Raw genomic sequence first — 21,913 nt, 5'->3', positions numbered from 1 at the left:
AGTGAGAAGTAGAAATAAAACAGTTGTTTCAACTGCTTGTGGATATACAGAGTTTAACTACAGGCACCTCTTTACTATGAGATGCTGTGATAAATAAAGGAATGGGAGGAAAACTTTCTCTATATGTCATTAAAAGCTTTTAAGTTCAATAGTGATATTACTGCATAGGAAGGCCATTTTGTTTAAAAACCACCCAACCAACAACAACAACAAAAAAAACCAAGCCCACAAACCCAAAAAGAATATAAAAATAAAAATTGCTGCCAATTGACAAGTACTGTGTGGTTAAATGGCCAAAAAAAGCCATTAGGAAAAACACATAGCATATGTCTGTTTGAAAAAGGGTCATGGAGAGTTTGCATGTATTGTAAATAGCTGCATTTTTTACCAACAATTTGGATTTTATTGTTTTCTTTTTAGCTGTATTCCCTTTGGTTGAATGGGAAGAAAGAATCCTTTGTTATTCTTACACTTGCTTTTGTATTTTGGGTTTCATTAGTGTCATTACTACAAAGACAGGAACCAGAAACAATTTATTTACCAGGTTTCAATCTAATGTGCCAAATCTGTGTATTTTTTAAGTAAAAAAAGTGCTTTTCATTAAGGCATATTAGAATTGGAGTAAAAACTTTAATTATTTGAAAAAAATAATTTGATTTTGCTTGTAATCTGGTATCAAACTTAAGAACTAAGAGTTCAATACTTTTCATGCAGTTTGGCTATGCTGGTGAGGGACTCTTCTTTAGAGACTGTAGTGATAGGACAAGGGGTAATGGGTTGAAACTTAAACAGCAGAGGTTTAGATTGGATACAAGGAAGAAATTGTTTACTGTTAGGGTGGTGAGGCAGTGGAATGGGTTGCCCAGGGAGGTTGTGAATGCTCCATCCCTGGCGGTGTTCAAGGCCAGGTTGGATGAAGCCTTGGGTGATATGGTTTAGTGTGAGGTGTCCCTGCCCATGGCAGGTGGGTTGGAACTAGATGATCTTACAGTCCTTTCCAACCCTAACTGTTCTATGATTCTATGACTATACAAACGTCATCATGAAAGCCTGGAAAGTATGCAGAATTCATATATACTGGAGGTGTTCTGCACATTCATTTTCCACTGGGGCAATACTGAGATAAACTGAGCTTCCCAATTTATAACAGGTTCAGGGCTTTATCCAAAATGGACTGAAGTGAATAGAGGGTTAGGTGTTCCTATTAGTTTTCTTTGGTTAAGGGCGCAGCTACAATGACTTGAAGAAAATCTTGGTTTTTTTCATTGTGCTTTTGCACCTTTTTTCTATTTATCATTGGCATGGCATGTTAGAAAATACTTTGTGCTGTTGCAGAGTGGGTTTTAGTAGGTTTGATCCATTAATCTTTAGGAGTGGAAAACAAAGACCTTTTAAAGGCTAAGCCTCTTGAGAAGAGGAAAAAAGAAAGGAAAATAGTATTGCAAGATTTTAAAAGATTGAAAATTCTGCATTTACAGAAACACCAGTTGGAGAATTTAAGTGTGTTGTCTACAATACATACTTATAATTTTGTGCATCCATAGTGGGTAGAATTGTGTTTATTGGTATACGCATTTGAAAAAGTTACAAGTTGCTCTGAGTGTGCTCTGTTGATTGTCTATTCATACCAGCCATTTATGGAACATACACTATGTGGAAAGTTGTAAATGTCTCTCTAGAATAGACCAATAATGTCTGTGGTAAGACTAATTTGTCTTTCATTACAAAACAGCATAGAATATTATAGAATTCCTCTCCTTAACAATTGTCTATTTGCTCTTGTTAAAAAAACAGGCAAGCAAGAATTACCTGTAGAAGTGACCAAAAACTTCTTTACTTCTTAGTAAATCTTGATCTTGGTACCTGCTGAGATCTTTCCTTATGGAAGAATACATTTAAGGCATTCCTGCCAGTGTTTGTTCTCAGTAACAAGAGTATGACTGGGACAAGTATCTGTCTAGCAAATGACTTTATTTTCTACCACTGTGCGTGTGAAGAAAAGTTTTCCTGAGTAGACATGAATTCACAATAGGCATAGTACTTTGATGAAATACTTGAAGCAATTGCCATATCTCTGATCAAGTATGTAGCCATGTGCTTGCTGAATACATATTTTGCATTTCATAGCTACCAGGAAAGCACTAATTTATAAAACTTCACAGTAGCCTCAATAACAGAACTGTGCATTTATCTTGTTAAATCTCTGCCAAAACATGTGCTCCTGATTACAGGGAGCTAGATGCAATGTTGAAATTGTGGAAGAGGATATTTACCAGGCTACCAGTATGTAATGAACTGACAAGGACTGGAAGTGTCAATTAGAATAAATGACTGAGCTCATTTCTGAGAGTCCTCTTATTTGTAATAAACATTATTTTTGGTGCTTTATAATTTTTTTCTCCAATGGCAGAAAATCAAAATACACATTAAGGGATCTACAAGAGATCTGGAGACAAAGGCCTCTATGGACAGGACAAAAGGGAATGGCTTTAACCTGACAGAGGGGAGACTGAGATGAGCTCTTAGGCAGAAGCTCTTCCCAGTGAGGTTGCTGAGGCACTGGCACAGGGTGCCCAGAGAAGCTGTGGCTGCCCCATCCCTGGCAGTGTTCAAGGCCAGGCTGGATGGGGCTTGGAGCAGCCTGGTCTGGTGGAAGGTGTCCCTGCCTGTGGCAGGGTGTTGGAACTGGAGGAGCTTTAAGGTCCCTTCCAAACCATTTTGTGGTCTATGATACAGAGTTTTGTTGTCATTGCATTATGCATAGTCCTTTGAGGGAAAAAGCTCCCTACTGAGGTGGCTGTAAGTGGTGCGTACTTCAATTTTGTGATTCCTGAGGTTTTCCACATTTGTAGGATTCCCATGTACAAAGACTGGACACCAAACACTATATAAATAATTAAATGCTCTAGTTTATTTATTGCAAAGCAAATATATATACATATTGTATTGCGAAGCAAGTTACATACATACCAACTCCTGGCTGAATCGGATACTGTCAAGGAGGAGATGAAATGTGTTGCCCAGGTTGAGGGGTGGTCGGAAGTGGGTTGTCAGGGCATCCCCCGAATCAAGATGCGCATCTAGCCTTCTCACCTGTCCGTCCCCGCAGAGGTCCTTATATCTCCTCTCGGGTTGGAGTGGAAAATTACCAGTGGCAACATCAGCACATACGTGACCAATATGTGAACAAATGTTTACCAGTATAGGATTCCCTTTTGCTAACAGTCATGTTATCTCCCTTATTTTCAAGGTTATATTCCCACAACCCGTGCTGAACAGTACTTTTCCATTTTTTTTATGTGTTGCCACAGACCATTATCTATTGTCACTGAAACAATAGGGTATCATATGGGACTTCACCTGGTAAGTAGAAAGATGAGAAGACAAGATGGGCTACTATGCCATGTTGTGGAAGAGTATGTTCCATTTGATTTCCAGTGATACAGGGTAAAGGAGGCTATGGAGGCTTCAGAGAAGTGGAGATCTGATATTTTGCTGCATGAATGAAAAATCTTGGTAAAATAAATGATTTGCGTATCATTCTGCAATACAGGGAGTTTTCTCAGGAGGGATGATTTTGAATGCAGAACTCAGTTACTAGCCCTTGAAGATCATAAAATTTATAAACTGAGAAACAGAGGAAGGTTTGCATGTAAAGAAGGTGATTGTGATGGGAATAACAATTTAAATGAGCTGAGTTGATTTAAGCTACCATAAAAGGAACAACTAAAGCAAAAATTCACTATTGTAATATTTAACTATAAAAGAGAATGAGGAAAAAAATGAGGAAGCTGGTTAAAAAAAACCTTAAAAGGGACAGCTTGAATGGTTTTCAGGTACAGTGGAGAATGCTTAAAACCTTGAACGTTGCTCAGAGGTACTGCATAACCTATTTAAGAGAGGAAAACCAAGAGAAGGATGGCTAAGTACCATGACTAAGCAGAATAAGGAAATTTATTAGGCGTAAATAAATGCATTTAAAAAATTTTAAAAGATTTAAGTCATCTCCAAAGAAAAGTAGAGGAGCATGCATGTTCTGGAGGAAAACCAAGTGAAAATACAGTGTTACAGGGCTCTTGCAACTTTCCAAAGGTATAAGATGTAATGGTCTCTTTTTTTAAGTATCGGGAAGAGGCCGCTTGCTAAAGTCAGTGGAACAAATACTCAGGCTGAAGAAGGGAGGTCTCAGAACATAAGATAGTAATAGAAAAGTGCATATTGTAAAATCTCTGTTCACCGTGGAGTTGTTATTGGTTATTCCCATTCTGTATTATTCCTTGTAGAGAATTAACAGATCAGCTGTTTTAAAAGAAATACCAGTAGAAGATCTTATTGAACAAATAAAGACTAAATCTCCACATGCAATTTCCAGGGTGAAACGGCTGAAGACTGACTGATAAATAGCTTCTGGCTGTGGGTACCAGAAGGTTTAAAGTACCTAATGTGACACAATTTTTAAAAGGGTTTAGGAAGGTCTAAACACAACTTGTTACAAATCATTAGGAAAGGGATAGAAAAATCTATTATGCCATGTATAATCTCTGCCTTTTCAGTGTGAAGTTTTAGTCTTCTCAAAAGAAACATATCAGAACTAGAAGAGTGCGGGTGAAAAATGAAGCTTTTTCATTTGAGGAGCGTATTAGAAATTCTCAGCATGCAAGACAGACAACTGAGAGGGGAATAAGATAGCAATTGTTCAAATCATGCAGGACATGGAGAGATTTTCAACTGTTTCAAAATGCAAATTGTAGCATCCATTGAAACAACCAGCTTGCAGTTCCAAAACAAGCTTGTGACAGTGGTTTTCTCCACAACATGTAACAGGGGGGCAAGACATTGCCACAGAGCTTTTGAATACTGAAAGTTTACATGGGTTTAGGAAATAATTGAGCTAATTCAAATTGAAGAAAAATCAATCCAAACACAAAGAGGTGGCTTCTTTCGCAGAAAACCCCTGAATAGCAGTGGTTTGGAAGGCAGGCAACATTTCTGGATAGATGTCATTATACCTTTTGTTCAGATTTAAGTGTACTAAATAAAATACATCTCATAATTCACCAAAGCATTTTCTGAACTGTTGAAATTGGTATGCCTTGCAGTAGGAGGAGGTGGGAGAAGCTTGGAGGTCATGGTATAGGATTAATTAAACATGAGCTGCCCTTGTAATGCTATGCTAATAATGACTAATTTAGTCCTAAAATGGCAATAATAGTATGATTAGGAAATCTCTTTCCTTCCATTACTGTTTATCCTCTATGCATGGCAAACTCATTCTAACGTTTTCAGAAGCAAATCCTCTCCTTATACTTACTCAGCTTTGTTTTGCTTCAGGTTTATATCTTGACTACTGTCTTGCCATTCATTAGTCCTGACAGATTACTGGTATAATTCAATTTGCACCTGAGTAGAAAGATTAATTAGATGGCCAGCTGATGTCCTTATTCCAAATCAACATATCATAAAGATTATTTAGACGTTTCTGGATGGAGTTATCTGAGCTGTGACAGGAGCTAGATGAGCTTAGACTAGATTGTCATAACAGTATCTTCTGGCAAGAACATTAGAAAAATTGCTGTTACCCACCCTGAGTCCAAGAGAGACTCCAGAGATTTATTCACCTTGCAAAGTTCATGACGGCTAGTAGCGAGTGAAAAACTGATCAGTTATAAGCATTGAAGGACTTAGCCACATATGAAGAAATTAATATATTTTGTATGAAGTAACAGCTGAGAAAACCTGTTCCATTAAACAGTTAAATATTAAGTGGCTTTGTAAAATCAGGATCACGCTGGCAAAAGTCAAGAGCAGACCCTTACAAACACCCTGTTTTCTTTGGTATATTGACAGGTATAAAGACAGAATCCAGATCAGAATTAAAAAATACACCAAATTGCATTTACGCTTCACCTCTAGATGGTGATAGTTAGTTAAGTTTCTTTAGTGCCTGTGGACTAGGATGATTATTGCAATAATATTATCATATTTCTTAACTGTAGAGTATCTTGTTATTTTCTGCATACATATGGCCTCCCCTTTCCTGTGAAGTGCACAGCAAATGCTATTAGTCATGCCTTTTGTTGCTATAATTACCAATGCCTGACATTTAAGATAATGAAACCTAGATTTTGGGATTCTTAAAGTGATATCAGTATTTAAATGGCTACTTGCAAACCTGCCTTGCTTGCAGAGCAGTAAGCTTTCTAGGTGATAACCAGTGAGATTAAAGATAAACATGCTATTCAAACAGATTTTCCATTTGCATATGAATAGACATTGCCCCACCCAGATTATAACCAATAAACATTTTTTTCCAACTTTTTTTCCTTTGATTGTGTTCAGTCTTACTGTTTAACACTGATATCTTTTGTCATAATATTTTTTTCATATTACTTCAAACAGTGTTTTACCTCTCCATTTTCCGTGTGAAGGAAGAACAGTATGCTTTCATCTGAAGGAGCTATTATCATAGAATTGTGGATTTGTTCAAGTTGGAAAAGACCTTTGAGATTGTCAAGTCCAATTGTTAACCCAGCACTGCCAAGGCCACCACTAAACTAAGGGCCACATCCACATGTCTTTAAAATACCTCCAAGGTTGGTGACTCCACCACTGCTCTGGGCAGCCTGTTCCAGTGCTTGACAACCCTTTTGGTGAAGAGATTTTTTCAGGATATTGAACCTAAACCTCCCCTGGTGTAACCTGGGTCCATTCCCTCTTGTTCTGTCATTTGTTACCTGGGAGAAGAGACTGACCCCACCTCACTACAATGTCCTTTCAGGTAGCTGTAGACAGCTCAGGTCTCCCTTGAGCCTTCTTTTCTCTGGATTAAACCCCCCCTGTTCCCTCAGCTTTTCCTCATCACACTTGTGCTCCAGACCCTTCACCAGCTCTGTTGCCCTTCTCTGGACCCAGTCCAGCACCTCAGTGTCTCTCTTGTAGTATCTGAATGCTCCTGCTTAAACAGAGAGAAGGGTTTTCACTGAAATGCAGAATAAAAGAAATGGAGGAGAACAGTATCTGATACTCAAGAGGTTTTGAGGGGGAGAGTGGCCAGCACATTCTTTGCGTGGGATCTGAAACACTGCAAACAGTCATTGCCAGATGTGACTGTTGACTTTTCTATCTGTATACCCAGTCAGCATAGTCTTAATATTTCATCCAAGGTAGAATTCTTAACAATGCAAGATAGTTAAAATAGTTGTAAAAAAGTAGGCAACAAACTGCAAAAATCAACCCCAAAGTTGATTTTAATTTCCCTGATGAATGAAGAATTGGATTGCTTCAGCATCTGCAGCACTAAGCAGGCAAAAAGGAGAACGAAATCATGTTCCAGTAATATTCCATCTTGGAGCAGCTCAGGGCAAGTAGAGAAGAAAATGTCCTAGAATGACTGGGAGCATTTAAGGAAAGATATGGCTGATGGGATTCTGAAGGAGAGTGGTTTGAGGATGCAGAAACCAAAACCCCTCTTTTCCTTAGTGGGACCTAAGGATGTGTCAGAGAAGCCTAAGAGTATGTAAAAAAGAAAAAGTTTTAGATAGCTGTGATGGAAGGAGTATACAAAGATGAGATAAGGAGACTTTTATAAGTAATTATTTTTATCTAAAGGAGTCCATAATACAACTTAATATGTTGATGTGCTTTTAGAAATGCTGATCTGGATGAAAGAAATACTAAGGAAAGTATTCTTTGATTTTTCAACTTGGTTTATAGCTACTAGAGAAAGAAGAAAATAGTTTCTATCCAGTAAATATCTAGAATAAATGATAATTATCTTATTTACAAAGTTATTTGTGAGGTATCCTCCTTTCCCTGGCCAGAGTACCTCCTTTCCCCTGTATTTGGAGAAGCAGCTAGCAGTTCTGTCATTTCACCTGTATTCTCTTCTGCAGAAACATCTTTCACTGCAGTGGTTGTCACACATTGCAGTGACTGTATCACTTCAAAGTGCATGTTTGTGAAATGTTCTTAATTATTTTGGGGGTATTACAAATAATATTTCACTGTCTAAAAGGGATGAATAGGTTAATGAGTGAAATAATCTGTGCTGATCTGATTTGTACATTAAAAATAATAGAAGATACTGATTTCATCCAGTGAAAGAGTAGGCATACTGCTTTTGTTAGTATCCAGTCACTTTAGTGCTCTTTGGTGAATGGAAACAGAACTGTGACTACAGACACAACAAACAAAATTCAGCGTGGATGTATTTGAATGGATAGGCCTAAAATGCATGACATGTACTACTACTGCTTAGTAGAGCAGTATTTTAAGGTTCATGCTTTGATGTGCATTCTCTCATATATTTGTCACTGTATTGTTCAATTTTATGAACTAAATCTCAAAGCCAGAGATTTAACGTAACAAAATATGTTACAGTATTTGTAGTCTTTGTGCAAGTGGCTAAAATGGTCTTACTAAGATAAAAGCTTGTTCACTTTAATTCCTGTTATGTCCCTGGACATAGAAAAGCACACAAAAAGCTGCTCACATCACAGCTGAAACACTTTATTGTTCTATTTGTTTTTCATTAAGTGGAAGTTCTTAACTTGGATCATTTTAAAAGAGGGAACTTAACCATAAATGCAGTTCTGCAGCTGTTCAAAATATAACTTGCATTAGTATTAATTTCTGACACTTTGAAGGTAACTTTGGAGAATTCAGTGTGAATTTGTATTCTAAATAGTCTGAAATGACTGAAATAAAGTCAAGAAGTATTAACTGTTTCTTCTTTTTCCGCTGTATGCTTTGGATTTATAACATTCACTTAATCTGCATGTTTTCAGTACAGAAATAATTTTGACAAAAAGCTTTTTGAAATCTATCGCTCCTCTTGGGAAAGTACAGATAGAAAGAAATATACAAATAGAAAGAAAAGGTAGTTCCAATCCCCTGAAAACAATTATTTCTCAGATTGTAAATTGTGCTTAAAATCCTTTTAATTGAGTGTTCCAGAATAATCGATATATACATTAAAGTTGAGTTATTTCTAAGAATTCTTTGAACTTTATTAGGGAAACAGAACAAGTAGTGGTTACAGAAGCTCATCCTGGAACATGTGTGCACTGCTGGTTACAGTGAATGCATTTTCTGCTCTCCATAGAAAGAGTACTCAGGCATTTTACTCGAGTAATATTACAAATACACTCCAAAAAAACTATCAGTTTTGTTTAATGGCAGTGTCGTGGGTTATATGATTAACATTTGGTTAAGTTAGTAATTACTTGGGAGCTGCTACAGTTCCAGGCATCTATAATGTGTGTAACACCAAACATAGAGAGCCAGTAGATAAATTTTACTGATTTTAAGAAGTTTTGCTTTATAGTTCAGAACACTGAAATGGTTTTTCTTCAGTTTCTTCTTCGGTTTTTATTGTAAAGAAAATGAGCATTCTTAATCAGGTTTTGGAGGTTGGTTTGGTTGGTTTTTGTTTTCATATAGGAAACTTAGAGTGGAGGCAATGAAAACAATTAGCTGGGTTAGATAGCTGAAGAGAACTTTTAATGTGGATGAGGTCTTGTCTCCTCTTACTACTTCCATCAGTAATTTTGAGTTGGACTTTTAGAAGTCCCTGTCTTGTGCTTGATGATCCCTCTCTCTAGTTGTAGCAGAAGAGGATATCTTTTTATGCTGTTTAATAGACTGCTTCTTGTAAGAATGAAAAAGGAATTATCCTTACTGTTAAGACCGCTGAAAGATAATGTGAATCACAGTAGGATTAAAGTATTTTAGAAGATGATTTCAGTAGTTTAGAAGATAATACGGGGACACTACAAGTAATGCAGTTTGGACTTGGCATGAAATTAAGACTGGTTTATGATTATATAATACAATATGTAATTATTTGAATTGACTGTGTCAAAGGCAAGAGGTAAATGAGATGCAACATTTTATTGGTAAATTCTCCATGTAAGAATGAGAAAAGCTCTAATGCTCACAGGTTGAACTTCATCCATATCATCTCCTTGCATAGTTTTGTTGGCTTTTCTAATCCAACAAAAGCTTTGACCACGTGTATTGTACAGGTAGTCACAAGAGAGTTCTGTGGAATATTTTATTTATTCAAGCTTATTTTTTCCTGTCTGGGAAGGAGGAAAGAGGCAAAATTAAGCACAGTCTCCCTCCCTGTACGGTCTTTACTCCCATCCCCCCACAGCATCCAAATTTCCAGTCCTAGAAGATGCATAAAATCCATTTAAGAGCTGTCATTCATTTACTGGTTTATTCTCCTGAGTGCTAGCAATATGCTTTGTAAGATACATAGGTTCTGTTAGCATGAGCAGGTTTGATTGTTAATCTTCTCTTCCCTTTTTATCTTAATCTGTTCTATCTAAGCAGATATTCCTGTATCTGAAGCAAGTATTTTCATTTTACAGAAACATTCTATAGCTTCTTTATCAAGAATAAAACTAGGAAAAAATTAAAGCACCTTTAGGGTGGTGAGGTACTGGAATGGGTTGCCCAGGGAGGTAGTGAATGCTCCATCCCTGGCAGTGTTCAAGACCAGGTTGGATGAAGCCTTGGGTGATACGGTTTAGTGTGGGGTGTCTCTGCCCATGGCAGGGGGGTTGGAACTAGATGATCTTGAGGTCCTTTCCTATCCTAAATGTTCTATGATTCTATGTCTGCTTTCCTTTTTACCTGACTAGTGTAAAGGAAAAACTATGGACCAGTGGTACTCCATACTTATCTAAAGTGTTATTTAAAAGCAAATGTAAAGAAAACCTTGCACAGTCAGGCTTAGCTAACATTTAGAAACTGATGGTGCCGATGTGCAGGTTATGTTTTTGTATTCGTCTACCAAACCAGTTGCTAATTTTTCTTTCTACTCTAAAATGCTTGGGCATTGATTTGAAAGGCATATGTAACAAACAAGAGGATCTCTAGGAAATAATTTTATTAGTGAGGGAAAGGAAATTAGGAATACAATAATACAGTGAAAATACAGTCATGCAGAAATAATAGGGTGTCCCGTCCTCCCCTGATAATGCTTAGTTGTCAGAAGTGACAGTAGCTTCCTTAGTGTAAATCAGTCTCTTTTGCCTTCCCTGTGTTGCTCATGTTTATTTTTTTTCCCATGCTTGTAAGAAAAATTGACCTTGGCCAGCACAGGACTGATTTTTATAAACTTTTCTCAGTGTTTGTTACATCATTTGAAGTTCTGCTGCTCAAATGTTCAGACTTCTTGTGCATCTTGTGCCACTGAATTTAAGATGTGGTTTAGGAGAGTTTCACTTCTCACCTTTCATTAGCATTGTTCTCTCCCCTTCTGACATTTTTCTTGTTTCTGGAATGGGACATAAACTCACAGGGACTTCAACTTCAGCAGGTTTGTATTTGTGGAGCTCCTATCCACAGAGTTCTCTGGCTAGGACTGATTTTTTGTTACATATTTAGGTCATCTTACAAGGAAATGTGAGATGTATTTGAAGGGAAGATTCTGGAGCGGCTTGGGTTAGGGAATTTCTTTCTTGATGCTTAGTCTGTTATTTCTATAACCACAAATGACATAGCAACAGAAAGATTCTCCAATACCCCATTCAGTATCTCCTTCTACTTACAGTGCTTGAGAGCCAAAAAACAAATCCTAAACATGCCATTATATATTTCTCATCCAAGCAGAAAAAGCACTTTGGACTTCAGCACACCTGAAAAATAGTCACTGAATCTGTGAAAGTTCCTAAAACTGGAGCAAGTTGGAATTTTGACATTTGTCCTTTCTTTTTCTCAGGCTTTTATACATAGGTAGCCTTGAATTCTGCCAATAGTTACTAATCTGTTACCAAGGTTTCTTAATGGCATTTTTGACTCAGAACTGCTTAAAGGAACTTGGCTTGAAAACCAGTACCATGGGAGTAGGATTTATTCATCTTAAGTATAGAGTCATTGAACCTAGTGCTTTCAAACCAGTTCTCAGAAACTGGCATTTCAGTAATATTACATTAGCAGGTAGCTGCTGAAAACTGAAATGTTAAATTACTACTGGTTTTGCTACTTCTCTTCAAAGCTTTGACTTCAAATATGTTTGTGATGAGAAAATAACAGACTAATTCATTATATCTACTTATTACCTAAAATTTTTCTTTCAGCTGTTGTAAATCATAGCTACAAAAAGATTACTGATCAGTCTTTACATGGGAGACCCAACTGGAAAGTGCTTCTAAACTGCAGGCGAAAGCTGCTTAATTAATTTGTTGCTATACAAGAGAATCTTAAAGTAAAATCTTTTGTCTCCAATCAAATAAGCATTCTAGTGGTGATTTTGATTCAGTCTGTAAATTTTCATTACCTTGGAGATTACTCAGGAGTGAATGATTTCAGGAGAACATGGGCATTTGAAAAGAAGTGTAGGGATTCGTATTTGATTTCTAAAATGAACCTTAGAGTGGTCCTTTCAGCTTTCTATAACATGATCTTAGAATGCTGTTCTGTAATTTTAAGTCATATATTAAGGTATTTTCAGTAGTAAAAAGTAGGTTGCTGTATAATACAGCATGGTAATTTGGGACAAAGATCCACAAAATTGTGTTTGTCAGTTACAGATGTCATTGATTTACTCTTGAAAGGCTGTGAATGAAATTTGGAATACATTGACGATAATGGGAATAGTTCTAATGACTTAGAAGACAGTTTCAAACCATGTATCTCAAGTTTCTTGATTCGGTATAATTTCAAAATCTTGCCTACAAAGAGAATTGTTCGCTGTTATTCCCGTGCTTAGTTGTATGATTTGTATTTTATTTAAATGGTGATAACTATATGCCTTATATGACTAAACTAGAATAAATTAATCCAAGTGGTTTTATATTTAGGATTGATTTTGTTCAGTTGCCCAACTGAATTTGCATTAAGTGTCTTGAAAACCTTTGCTTGTGAATAGAATTCCCTGTTGAGATAATAAAGCTTTAAATGTGTACTACATCATGAACATTAATGTGCCTTTCATAATCTATTGTACGATTATCAATAAATTCAATATGACAGGGAGCTCCAAATGTTGCATTTTGTCTAAAAGAAATCAAAATCTATGTACATAGAATGACAGGAAGAAATTCTTTTACAGTTTCAACTAAGAAATTAATCTGTGTTTTTTGCACTCTTAAAAAAATCCAGTTACAGTGTACTGCATTCCTTAATTGGTTAACTGTGGGTTACAGCTTAACAGGTAATATTGAACTACATGATTCACCAAATCACATTGGCAAAGATAATTGCTGTTAAACCAGGATTTCCGAGTTAAACCAGGGTTTACATATTAAATAATTTGGTTAAAAATAAGGTTTTTTGTCATCCCTCTGCCACCTGTAGAGAAGCTGAAACGTAAACCTTGGGAATGTACAGAGTTTCACACAATATGCTGCTTAAAAGCAATGTTAGAGCTGAGTGAATTAAGTACTTAATACAGTTTTTACTACATTCAGTGAGTGTCCTGGGTTCAGTGCCCTGGGTTCAGCAGTAGCAGTCATTTTTCTCCTTAGTAGCTGGTGCAGTGCTGTTTTTTGACTTTCGGCCTGGGAACAACGCTGATAACACCGATGGTTTTAGTTGTTGCTCGTTTATGTTTACTCTGACCATGGACTTTGTGAGTCTCATGCTCTGCCAGCGAGTAAACAGAGCCACCTGACACCTGACCCAAACTAGCCAAAGAGGTATTCCATGCCACAGCACATCATGCCCACTATGTGAACTGAGGGCAGTTACCCAGAAGGGCAAGATCACTGCTTGAGTTGGGCTTGGTATCGGTTGGTGCGTGGTGAGAGGTTGTATTCTCTTCCCTCATTATTTCCCTTACCATTATTATTATCGGTGGTAGCAGCAGTCGTTTGTGCTATACCTTACTCACTGGACTGTTCTTATCTCAGCCCGTGGGAGTTACAGCATTCTTTCAATTCTCCTCCCCATCCCTTCAGGAGCTGGGGGGAGGAAAAAGGGGGGAGTGAGACAGTGGCTGTGGTTCGGAGTTACTGGCTGGGCTTAAACCGCAACAATGAGTTTTATTGAAATCATGCCAAATACTTGTATTTCATATTTTCTTTCAGAGGTGTACTGAACTGTTAAAACAGATGGGCCTGTAGGTGTTTAATTATCTTTTTCCTGGCTTTATTTTCAAAATGAAAGAGATATCTGTATACTTCTTGCAGACTTGTTATATGGTTCCATCTGAATTCCTGTTACGAAAACTAGTTGACGTTTCTTCTGCATTTGTAATTCACACATTACTCTGAATCTCTTGTACTCATAGGTGTGCTAAGTTTGGAATTACGGTATTTATTTTTGTCCTCAGAAAACATGAGGAAGTACAATAGTAACAAAAAGCTACGCTTTTTATTCAATAGAATACAATATTACAAATATATAAATGTTTTCTACAGTGAAATACTATGTTTTGTCAGGAATAGCATGGTATCTGCATGGTATATTATCTCTTTTGTTGCAAGATAGAAACCTTGTATAAATTTGAGAAACTAGGTTTCTGTAGAGATAAGAGAACTTCTTAAAAACCAAACAGAAGGAAGGCTGCAGAAGCTGCTTTTGTGGGAGAAGACATTTACTTAATGTCACTGGATCTCTGAAATACCATAAACCCTTAGTAACATTTTGTCTTTTCTAAGGACTTGGTAAATCGAGAGGAGAAAGACTGTGTTAATATTTCAGTCATCAGGAGAAATTACATGTTAGTGCTGGAATCTGCCACATCAAAATCCAAATTTCATCTTGTCCTAGTATTTGCAAAATTCCAGGTGCTCCTGCCCACTTTTCATGTGATAGTGGTTGGTATTGTGATGTTGCTTTTTTCCATAAGCGTTGTCCTGATACTTGCCTTACAGCTTAATAAAACAATGGTATTGTTGGAGAAGCAAGTGCCATCAGTACTATTGCAACTTAATTTGTGATGCAGACTGCTGAGACTAATAACACACACGTGAGAATGAATGAGCTACAGATTCTGCGGAAGCAGCTAAAGAAAAGATCACTCTGGATCTTGTGTTGTGGTGCCTGGTTTAGAGTTTCTGACCTGTGCTATTTCAGCATTCTTTTTAACTGGGGGTTCATTTCTGTATAGGAAAAGTTATCTTCTGGTAATGAAGTAAATCTCAGATTTCTGTCATTCCACTTCCACATGAAATTTTCCTAGAGAATGTGAATGTAATTCATAATATGCTAATGAAATAATTAATTGGCAAACAAAACCAGAATCACAAAAACTACAGCTGTGTTAAATTACTCTTAATGTCTTATACAAGCAAAAAGAAAGAACTGTGTTTATTTTCCGAACAACAAAATTTCTATCTTAGTTTTCAGTGATTTTTTTATATCTATCTATCTATCTATCTATATATATATATTCGTTTTTTTTTTAAGAAAGTAAATTAAGTTTTATACTTTGGATAAAATTATGTGTTGCAATTCTGATGCTGCAAAGCTGATTTACAAAGATGAAAAACTGTTGAGTGTATAGAAATAAATTTTATAGTGGTAAAATTATTATTTCCTTTGGTCACTGGCTAGTACAATATGCTGGAAACCATGGTAACAAAAAGTGCTGCAACATATGCCCCAGGATCATGTTAAAATGAGCAAGATATGTTTGTCTTGATTAATATCAGAAAAAGAGACAAAAAGAGAATGAGAGGGAGAAAGGGAGAGAATAAGATTAATGATCTGTACAACAGAAACAGCTAATGTACAGTCAGAGATACAGCTATGGATAAGTGATCCTGGAACTTCTGGTACCATTGTGTCATGAAGCTTTAAAGAATAAAGGAGATACATTAGTTCAGTGGTTTGTCTTCAAATGATTTCCTTCCCTATCTGTATTTTTCAGGTTTATATTAGGATAAAGGACGATGAATGGAATGTTTATCGGAGGTATGCGGAGTTCAGGAGCTTGCATCATAAATTGCAGAATAAATACCAGCAAGTGAGGACTTTCAACTTCCCACCAAAAAAGGCCATTGGAAACAAGGTACTTAACTCACAGTATCAGTAAGAGTTGTGAAGAAAAAAATTTTTATCCACACACACAAAGAGACCAGGTTGGACGGGGCTTGGAGCAACCTGTACTAGTGGAAGGTGTCCCTGCCCTTGGCAGGGGGTTGGAACTGGATGAGCTTTAAGATGCCTTCCAAGCTGGACCAGTCTGGGATTCTATGACTGTTATGAATACTTTTATCAGAAGTATTTTTTACACCTGGAAGACAATACCTACTATTTCCATGCAGACTTTGGCCTCCTTGGCTGCAGATTCGCTGATAATGTAGTTAATACATTGATTTTTCCACTCACTGAAAAGGAAACAGTTTTTATTAAACAAAATGTAGATGGCATACACAGTAGAGGAATGCACAGAACTCCCCAAACGATACTGAACAGCCTGTGTGTAAAACCTAACCTCTTCTCAGCATGTGCCAGCAGTTAACACTGGTCAGTAATTGATTAAAATTTAATTTCTGTAAAATTTAAGGAATTTAAACCAGCACATCTTAGATTTCCTGTACCACTCACCAAATGTTTTAAGTTCTTTAAACTATCTTTTTAAAGGCATTTAGATGTTTAATTACCATAATCTGTCTCTTTTTGTCTTTGTTCTCTCACTTTAAAATGGGAATTTCTGCTTTTTCTGGTCATATAGGGGTTTTGCAACAAATAGAGTAAATACTGTAGTATGGACTTAGTAAGTATGTGTTATCATGTAGCTTAATCCTTAATCATCAAAACTTTAAAATGTGTAAGAGCTTGAATACACATTGCAGTATGCATCACAAATCCAGGAGGGACTGAGAAGTAATCAGGGTAGTTTTGCTTTACAGTAAAGCAATGATCTGAAAAAATTATTTAACAATCACATGTAAAATATTTGAGATTTACATCATGCCTATGACTAAAAATGTCTGTACTAAACCACAGGGTGCTTGAATCAGCATTCCTAATGTTAATCAATTTTTTTAGCTTTTATATGGGACTTTCTCGTTTCTTTATTTTTTTGTTTTTTTTTCCGTAGTGTCACTGCTGTTTGTATCAAATACCTTAGAAGCACCAGCCATAGTGCTCAGCATAGTCATCAAAAGAAGGCTGACATAATGACTAAAATAGGTATTAATGACATTTTATTTGGCCTAAGAACATAGTAATACATGTATTGCTAAAATGCCAGAATCATGCTAATTATATCTGATGCAACTTTGTGTATGATAGAAGAATCACCAGTGCTGACGCATGTAAACTAATCTAAAATTTCAAAAACAAATAGAAAAAAACAATACTAATAAATTCCTTCAGGCATTCAGGTATCAGTGAATGTGGAGGTTGTCAGTATTTATAGGTAGAAACTCTGATGTTATTTCTAATGATCTTTCCAAGTATTCTGTAAACATGAGTAGGTAAAGTTGGTGCATTTGATACAAAATTAGTAGTAATGCATGTAATCTGGATTAGATTTACATATAATAAACATATATATGTGTGAGTATATATATACAGGTCATGATTTGCCTAGAAATGTTGGACCAGATGATCCTTGAGGTCACATCAAACCTGGGATTCTATGATTCTATATGTAATTTATCAATAAAACCTATAGGTCTGTTTGCATGGTATAAATCCATAGCTGATGTTCATTACCTGTATCCTAGTAAATGAAAGTATATATGAGAGCTTTCCTGCCTTTTTTCCCCCAGTGCATTTTTTATTTCATTTTTAGTGGATAGTTTTGTAATAGAAACAACGTATTTTTTTTTCTTTGCTACATAACTAATTCTCCTTCTTTGAAGTGATGGAATATCAGCCACTTCAATATATTACAAAAACCTTCTTTTAAGCTTCCTTTGATAGTCTTTCCTCTTTAATTACTTCAAATACAATTGGTGCATACACAATTTTTAGTTGAGCAACTCATTAAAAATTTGCATTGCTTATTCTTTCAGTGCTTTAGCTTTGGGCCAAAATTCTACCTTGATCATGCATAAAACCACAATTGCTTTCTGCCATATCAGATCTCAGAAAAAGTATCTTTTCTTTACAGTAAGAAATGGGTGACATCCATCACACTCCTGAAAGGCTCCTATGATCAGCCATAAAACAGTGGTTTAACTGGAATGATTAGTGGTTACACTTCTGACTACCTCCTGTAAATAGCTTGTAAGTTGTAAAGTGAGGCTTTCATGTTTGCAAGAGCTTACTGCAGTTTGTCACTCATGGGTTTATTTCCACAGCACATTATGTAGGCACATTTTTGTCCTTTTCAGTGGTGCTATTTTCTGTACTGTGTCATAGCTGTATATGTTGCATTTAAGAGCATTGCCTGGTTTTGTGTAGTATAGTGGATCATGCTTCAGGAACAATCACCCTATAGATCCAGCAGGAATAGAATCACAGACTAGTTTGGGTTGGAAGGGACCTTAAAACTCATCCAGTCTCAACCCCCTGCCATGGGCAGGGACACCTTCCGCTAGACCAAGTTGTAGCTCTTTAGAACACATTACACTGAGTGACTGAGTGTCCCTCCTTTCCATGGCAGAATAAGTTGAAGTAACTGGAAGGCTTAAAAATTTGTTGTAAAATTAAGTCATATGGGAATGTCTGTCTTGGAATTCTGTAGGATGAGGGATGTGTGCGTGATGTTACACTTGCAAATGCTTGGTAACAAGCATTAGAATATAGTGTCAGTGCTGCTTTTTTCAATACTGCTCTTTTAACTTCAGTGGCTGCCAAAGCATGTTCCCTCTTAGGTGTGGTGTTAGATTGCACTAAATATTTTTCTCTTTGATATTGGTTGTCCAGTTTTTAATAGAATTGCAGCTGTCTTCTCATTTCTAAATTAATCAATACAATCTTAAATCACTGCCTAAAGAGGCATTTCAGTAGCTGAACTCTGCTAACAGAACTATCCATATGCAGTTTGTCTAGGATTCTGTCAATCTACGGTTTTTATGTCCTTTATGAATCTTCAGTGTTACTAGGTGCCCAAGTAATATACTGGTAACAAGTAGTCCTCTGTGTGCAAATAGCTAAACACCACTGTTTTACAGCTTTTGGGAAATGGTGGTGTGTGCTTTTTATATCCTTTGGGCCTGGATCTGAATGATATTATCCATTGCCTATGTTCAGTACACTGCATTTGGTACTATGGGGCTAATGAAGCTAAATCTTAGTGGCACTGAAAGAGGGTTTTGCTCTAATTGGTGCCTCCCTTGATACCAGCACTGCATTTGGTGCTCAGTTACACTTCTCAGATTTAGGGAACCTCCAAAGCACAAGAGGATGCCATGTTCTATGGAATGACCTAGAACTACTTACAACAAAGTTGTAGAATACTATTCACTTTCTTTCTGTGCAAAATATTGGAGGGAACTTCACTAGCAGAGAGTAATGTAGAAAAAATGGTGAGAACTATTAATTTTCATGCTTAATTTTCCTGCTTTACTGCAAGATAAACCAGGGAGATCACATTCAAATGCAAGGCTGCAGAGTTTTTCTGACACAGGGAAAATTCACCTTTGAGGCTGATGACCTTATTTTCAGCATCAGTTTAAAGGTTTGAACTAATGAAAGCAATGAAAAGAATAATTTGATTTATAAATGTTGCTTTGAATTGTCAGGACAGATAATGTGACTACTGAGGGAAAATATATTAATAATGTTTGCAATGTTCCATGTATTAGGTTTCATATATACTAGTCCCCATGTTGTGTATTTTCTACTAGCAATCTGTCAGTGCTGGTAGCAAATAATTGTCAAAATCTTTGTAAGTAATCTTTGCAAGAATAAGTAGTTTTCCATTAGCTTCCCGATGTTTTGAGTGAAAATCAGAAACATACTTGTTCTCTTTTATATGTATGAGATGTGTTATATGCTCATCATGTATTTTTGTATTTAATTTTTAAAGTGTAGATCATTTTATTTAAAACTGTGTTTTTAACACTTGAACTGTTTGGTTTTGTAATCTTAAAACATGCTCCCCATGTATCAGCCTGGTTTGTGATTTGCTAATTATTTTATAGGTAGGTGTATATAATAAGACTTGTAATTTCAAACTATGTTTTTCTTGCATGAAATAGATTTTTGCCTTTTAGCCAGCCTTCACGTGCTTTGGATCCTTTGAATTTGTAAGTCCATTATCACAGTCTTTGTAACTACTGCTTTCCCATCAGGTTACTGACATCCAAAGGACTGGTTGATGTCTCACTTCTTGAAATGTTGCTTTCAGAATAATGGTTGATTAATAATACAGGAGCATTTACTGCACCTATTACTCATTTTTTTTAATATTGCAGTGTCCTGAAAATCTCAGTTGCTGCTTCTGCATTGGGCAGATCATAATGCTCATGGAATGGATTTTAGTAACTGAGTAAACATCTAGTTAAGTACCCTCCTGCAAGGGTATTTTCCCAATAGAGGACGTATCAAAATAGAGATAGTTATTTGCTTCCACTGAAGATGTGAATTCAGTGATTGTCTGAGTATGTAGAAATTAAATAAGGTAGCTTTCTGCTGAGTGCTGACTTGACTGTGTTATATCCTTTGCTTTGCTTTAAAACATTAGATACCCCATATGGAAAGAATACACAGTGCTTTTCTGAGATTAGAATAGAGTGACTTTGCCATGACTCCTCAACTGCCTAGGAGGAACAGCACACAAAACTTAAGTTTTCTGACTAGGAGAAAACACTGAGAGCAACATCATTCATCATTTTTAGCCTATGCAGCTGAAGTCTGTGAGCTTTTACTTTAGTCATAGCTTCTTTCATGCTCAAATGTTAGATAAATAACATTTATTTATTGCCTATCATCAACTAAGCTAAATTGTAGATTATATTGTGTAATTATTTTAAAAGTTATATTGTGTAATTATTTTAGAAGTTTGTAAATGTGTATCTTGAAAGATAGCTATTTGTATACACACATATACATGTGTACACGTATGACAACATCAAAGATGGCATTTAAGAGGTACATGAAGTTGGCTTCTGGAATGTATCTTGTGACTGTGCAAGTTCTGTTGACCAGGAATTTTCTCCTATTTGTGTCTGTGGAAATCTTGCCTTTGCACTAAGAGGGCATTCCATTTTTTATTGTGTTATTTCCTGACAGCATAGCTGCTTTTTTATTACTGCCCAGTCTGTTCTCCTGCTGCTGAAGATAGGGGAGAGTTTAAGATGGTCTGCAGATTAACTGTTAGGGTTAAAAAGCATAGAAGGTAAAGATTTTATTGCAAAGAAACCGTCTTATGCTTATAATGCTTATTGTTTCTTTGAAGTTTATCAAGTAAAGAGTTGTTTAGCTGTGTGTGTCTATACGTGAAGTTATTTGAAGCCATTCAAATCAGAGTTTGAATGTTAGTGGGTTTGCTCTGAAGTGTTTCATATTATGCTGTTGGTATGTAACCCATTATGTATTTCCTCATGTAAGGGTTGCCATTTTTGGCAATTGGGACTTGCGTATTCAGGGACCCTTTTAAAGCTGCTTTTTAGGCAAATGATAGAGGTACTAAACTTTCATGTTAGCAAGAGGAGGAGCATGAGAGGAATCACCTCTTTGAAAGAACTCCTCTCCTCCTGCCGTCCCCCGTCAGCTCCCTCAGGGGAACCGTTTTGAATTAGGGACAGAGATCACCAGACCAGTGCATTTCCATGAAGATTCCAGTTCTGGATCCTCTGCTTCCTCTTTTTCTTTTAATTTTCTATTGTCTCTGTGGCGTGAAGTACTCATATATCTGCAGATATCTAAGATACTGCTCTGGTGTTTAAGACTTCTTGTTATATTTTGTGCAAGTATTTTTCTGTGGGAGAGGGGAGGGATCTAGCTGCTACTGGGTTGGGCTGAGGAGGGAGATTTGGTTTGGTAAGAGCCATTTGGGGGGACAGAAAACCCACATCTTTTGCTAATATTTTTCAGAAAGTGTGATGCTACCTAT

General features: G+C 36.5%; 1 protein-coding gene across 1 annotated transcript in view; it reads left to right on the top strand.

The window, feature by feature from the left end:
- SNX29 (sorting nexin 29) overlaps window positions 1-21,913 on the top strand; it is a 127,604-nt gene that overhangs the window by 60,406 nt on the left and 45,285 nt on the right. Inside the window, exon 19 of the mRNA XM_005150769.3 lies at window positions 15,827-15,967. Coding sequence (XP_005150826.2) covers window positions 15,827-15,967 — 141 coding nt within the window. The remainder of the gene's footprint in view (window positions 1-15,826; window positions 15,968-21,913) is intronic.

Source organism: Melopsittacus undulatus, chromosome 8, assembly GCF_012275295.1.
Source record: "Melopsittacus undulatus isolate bMelUnd1 chromosome 8, bMelUnd1.mat.Z, whole genome shotgun sequence".
Classification (NCBI taxonomy): Eukaryota; Metazoa; Chordata; class Aves; order Psittaciformes; family Psittaculidae; genus Melopsittacus; species Melopsittacus undulatus.
This window is presented reverse-complemented; position numbering and strand designations above follow the sequence as displayed.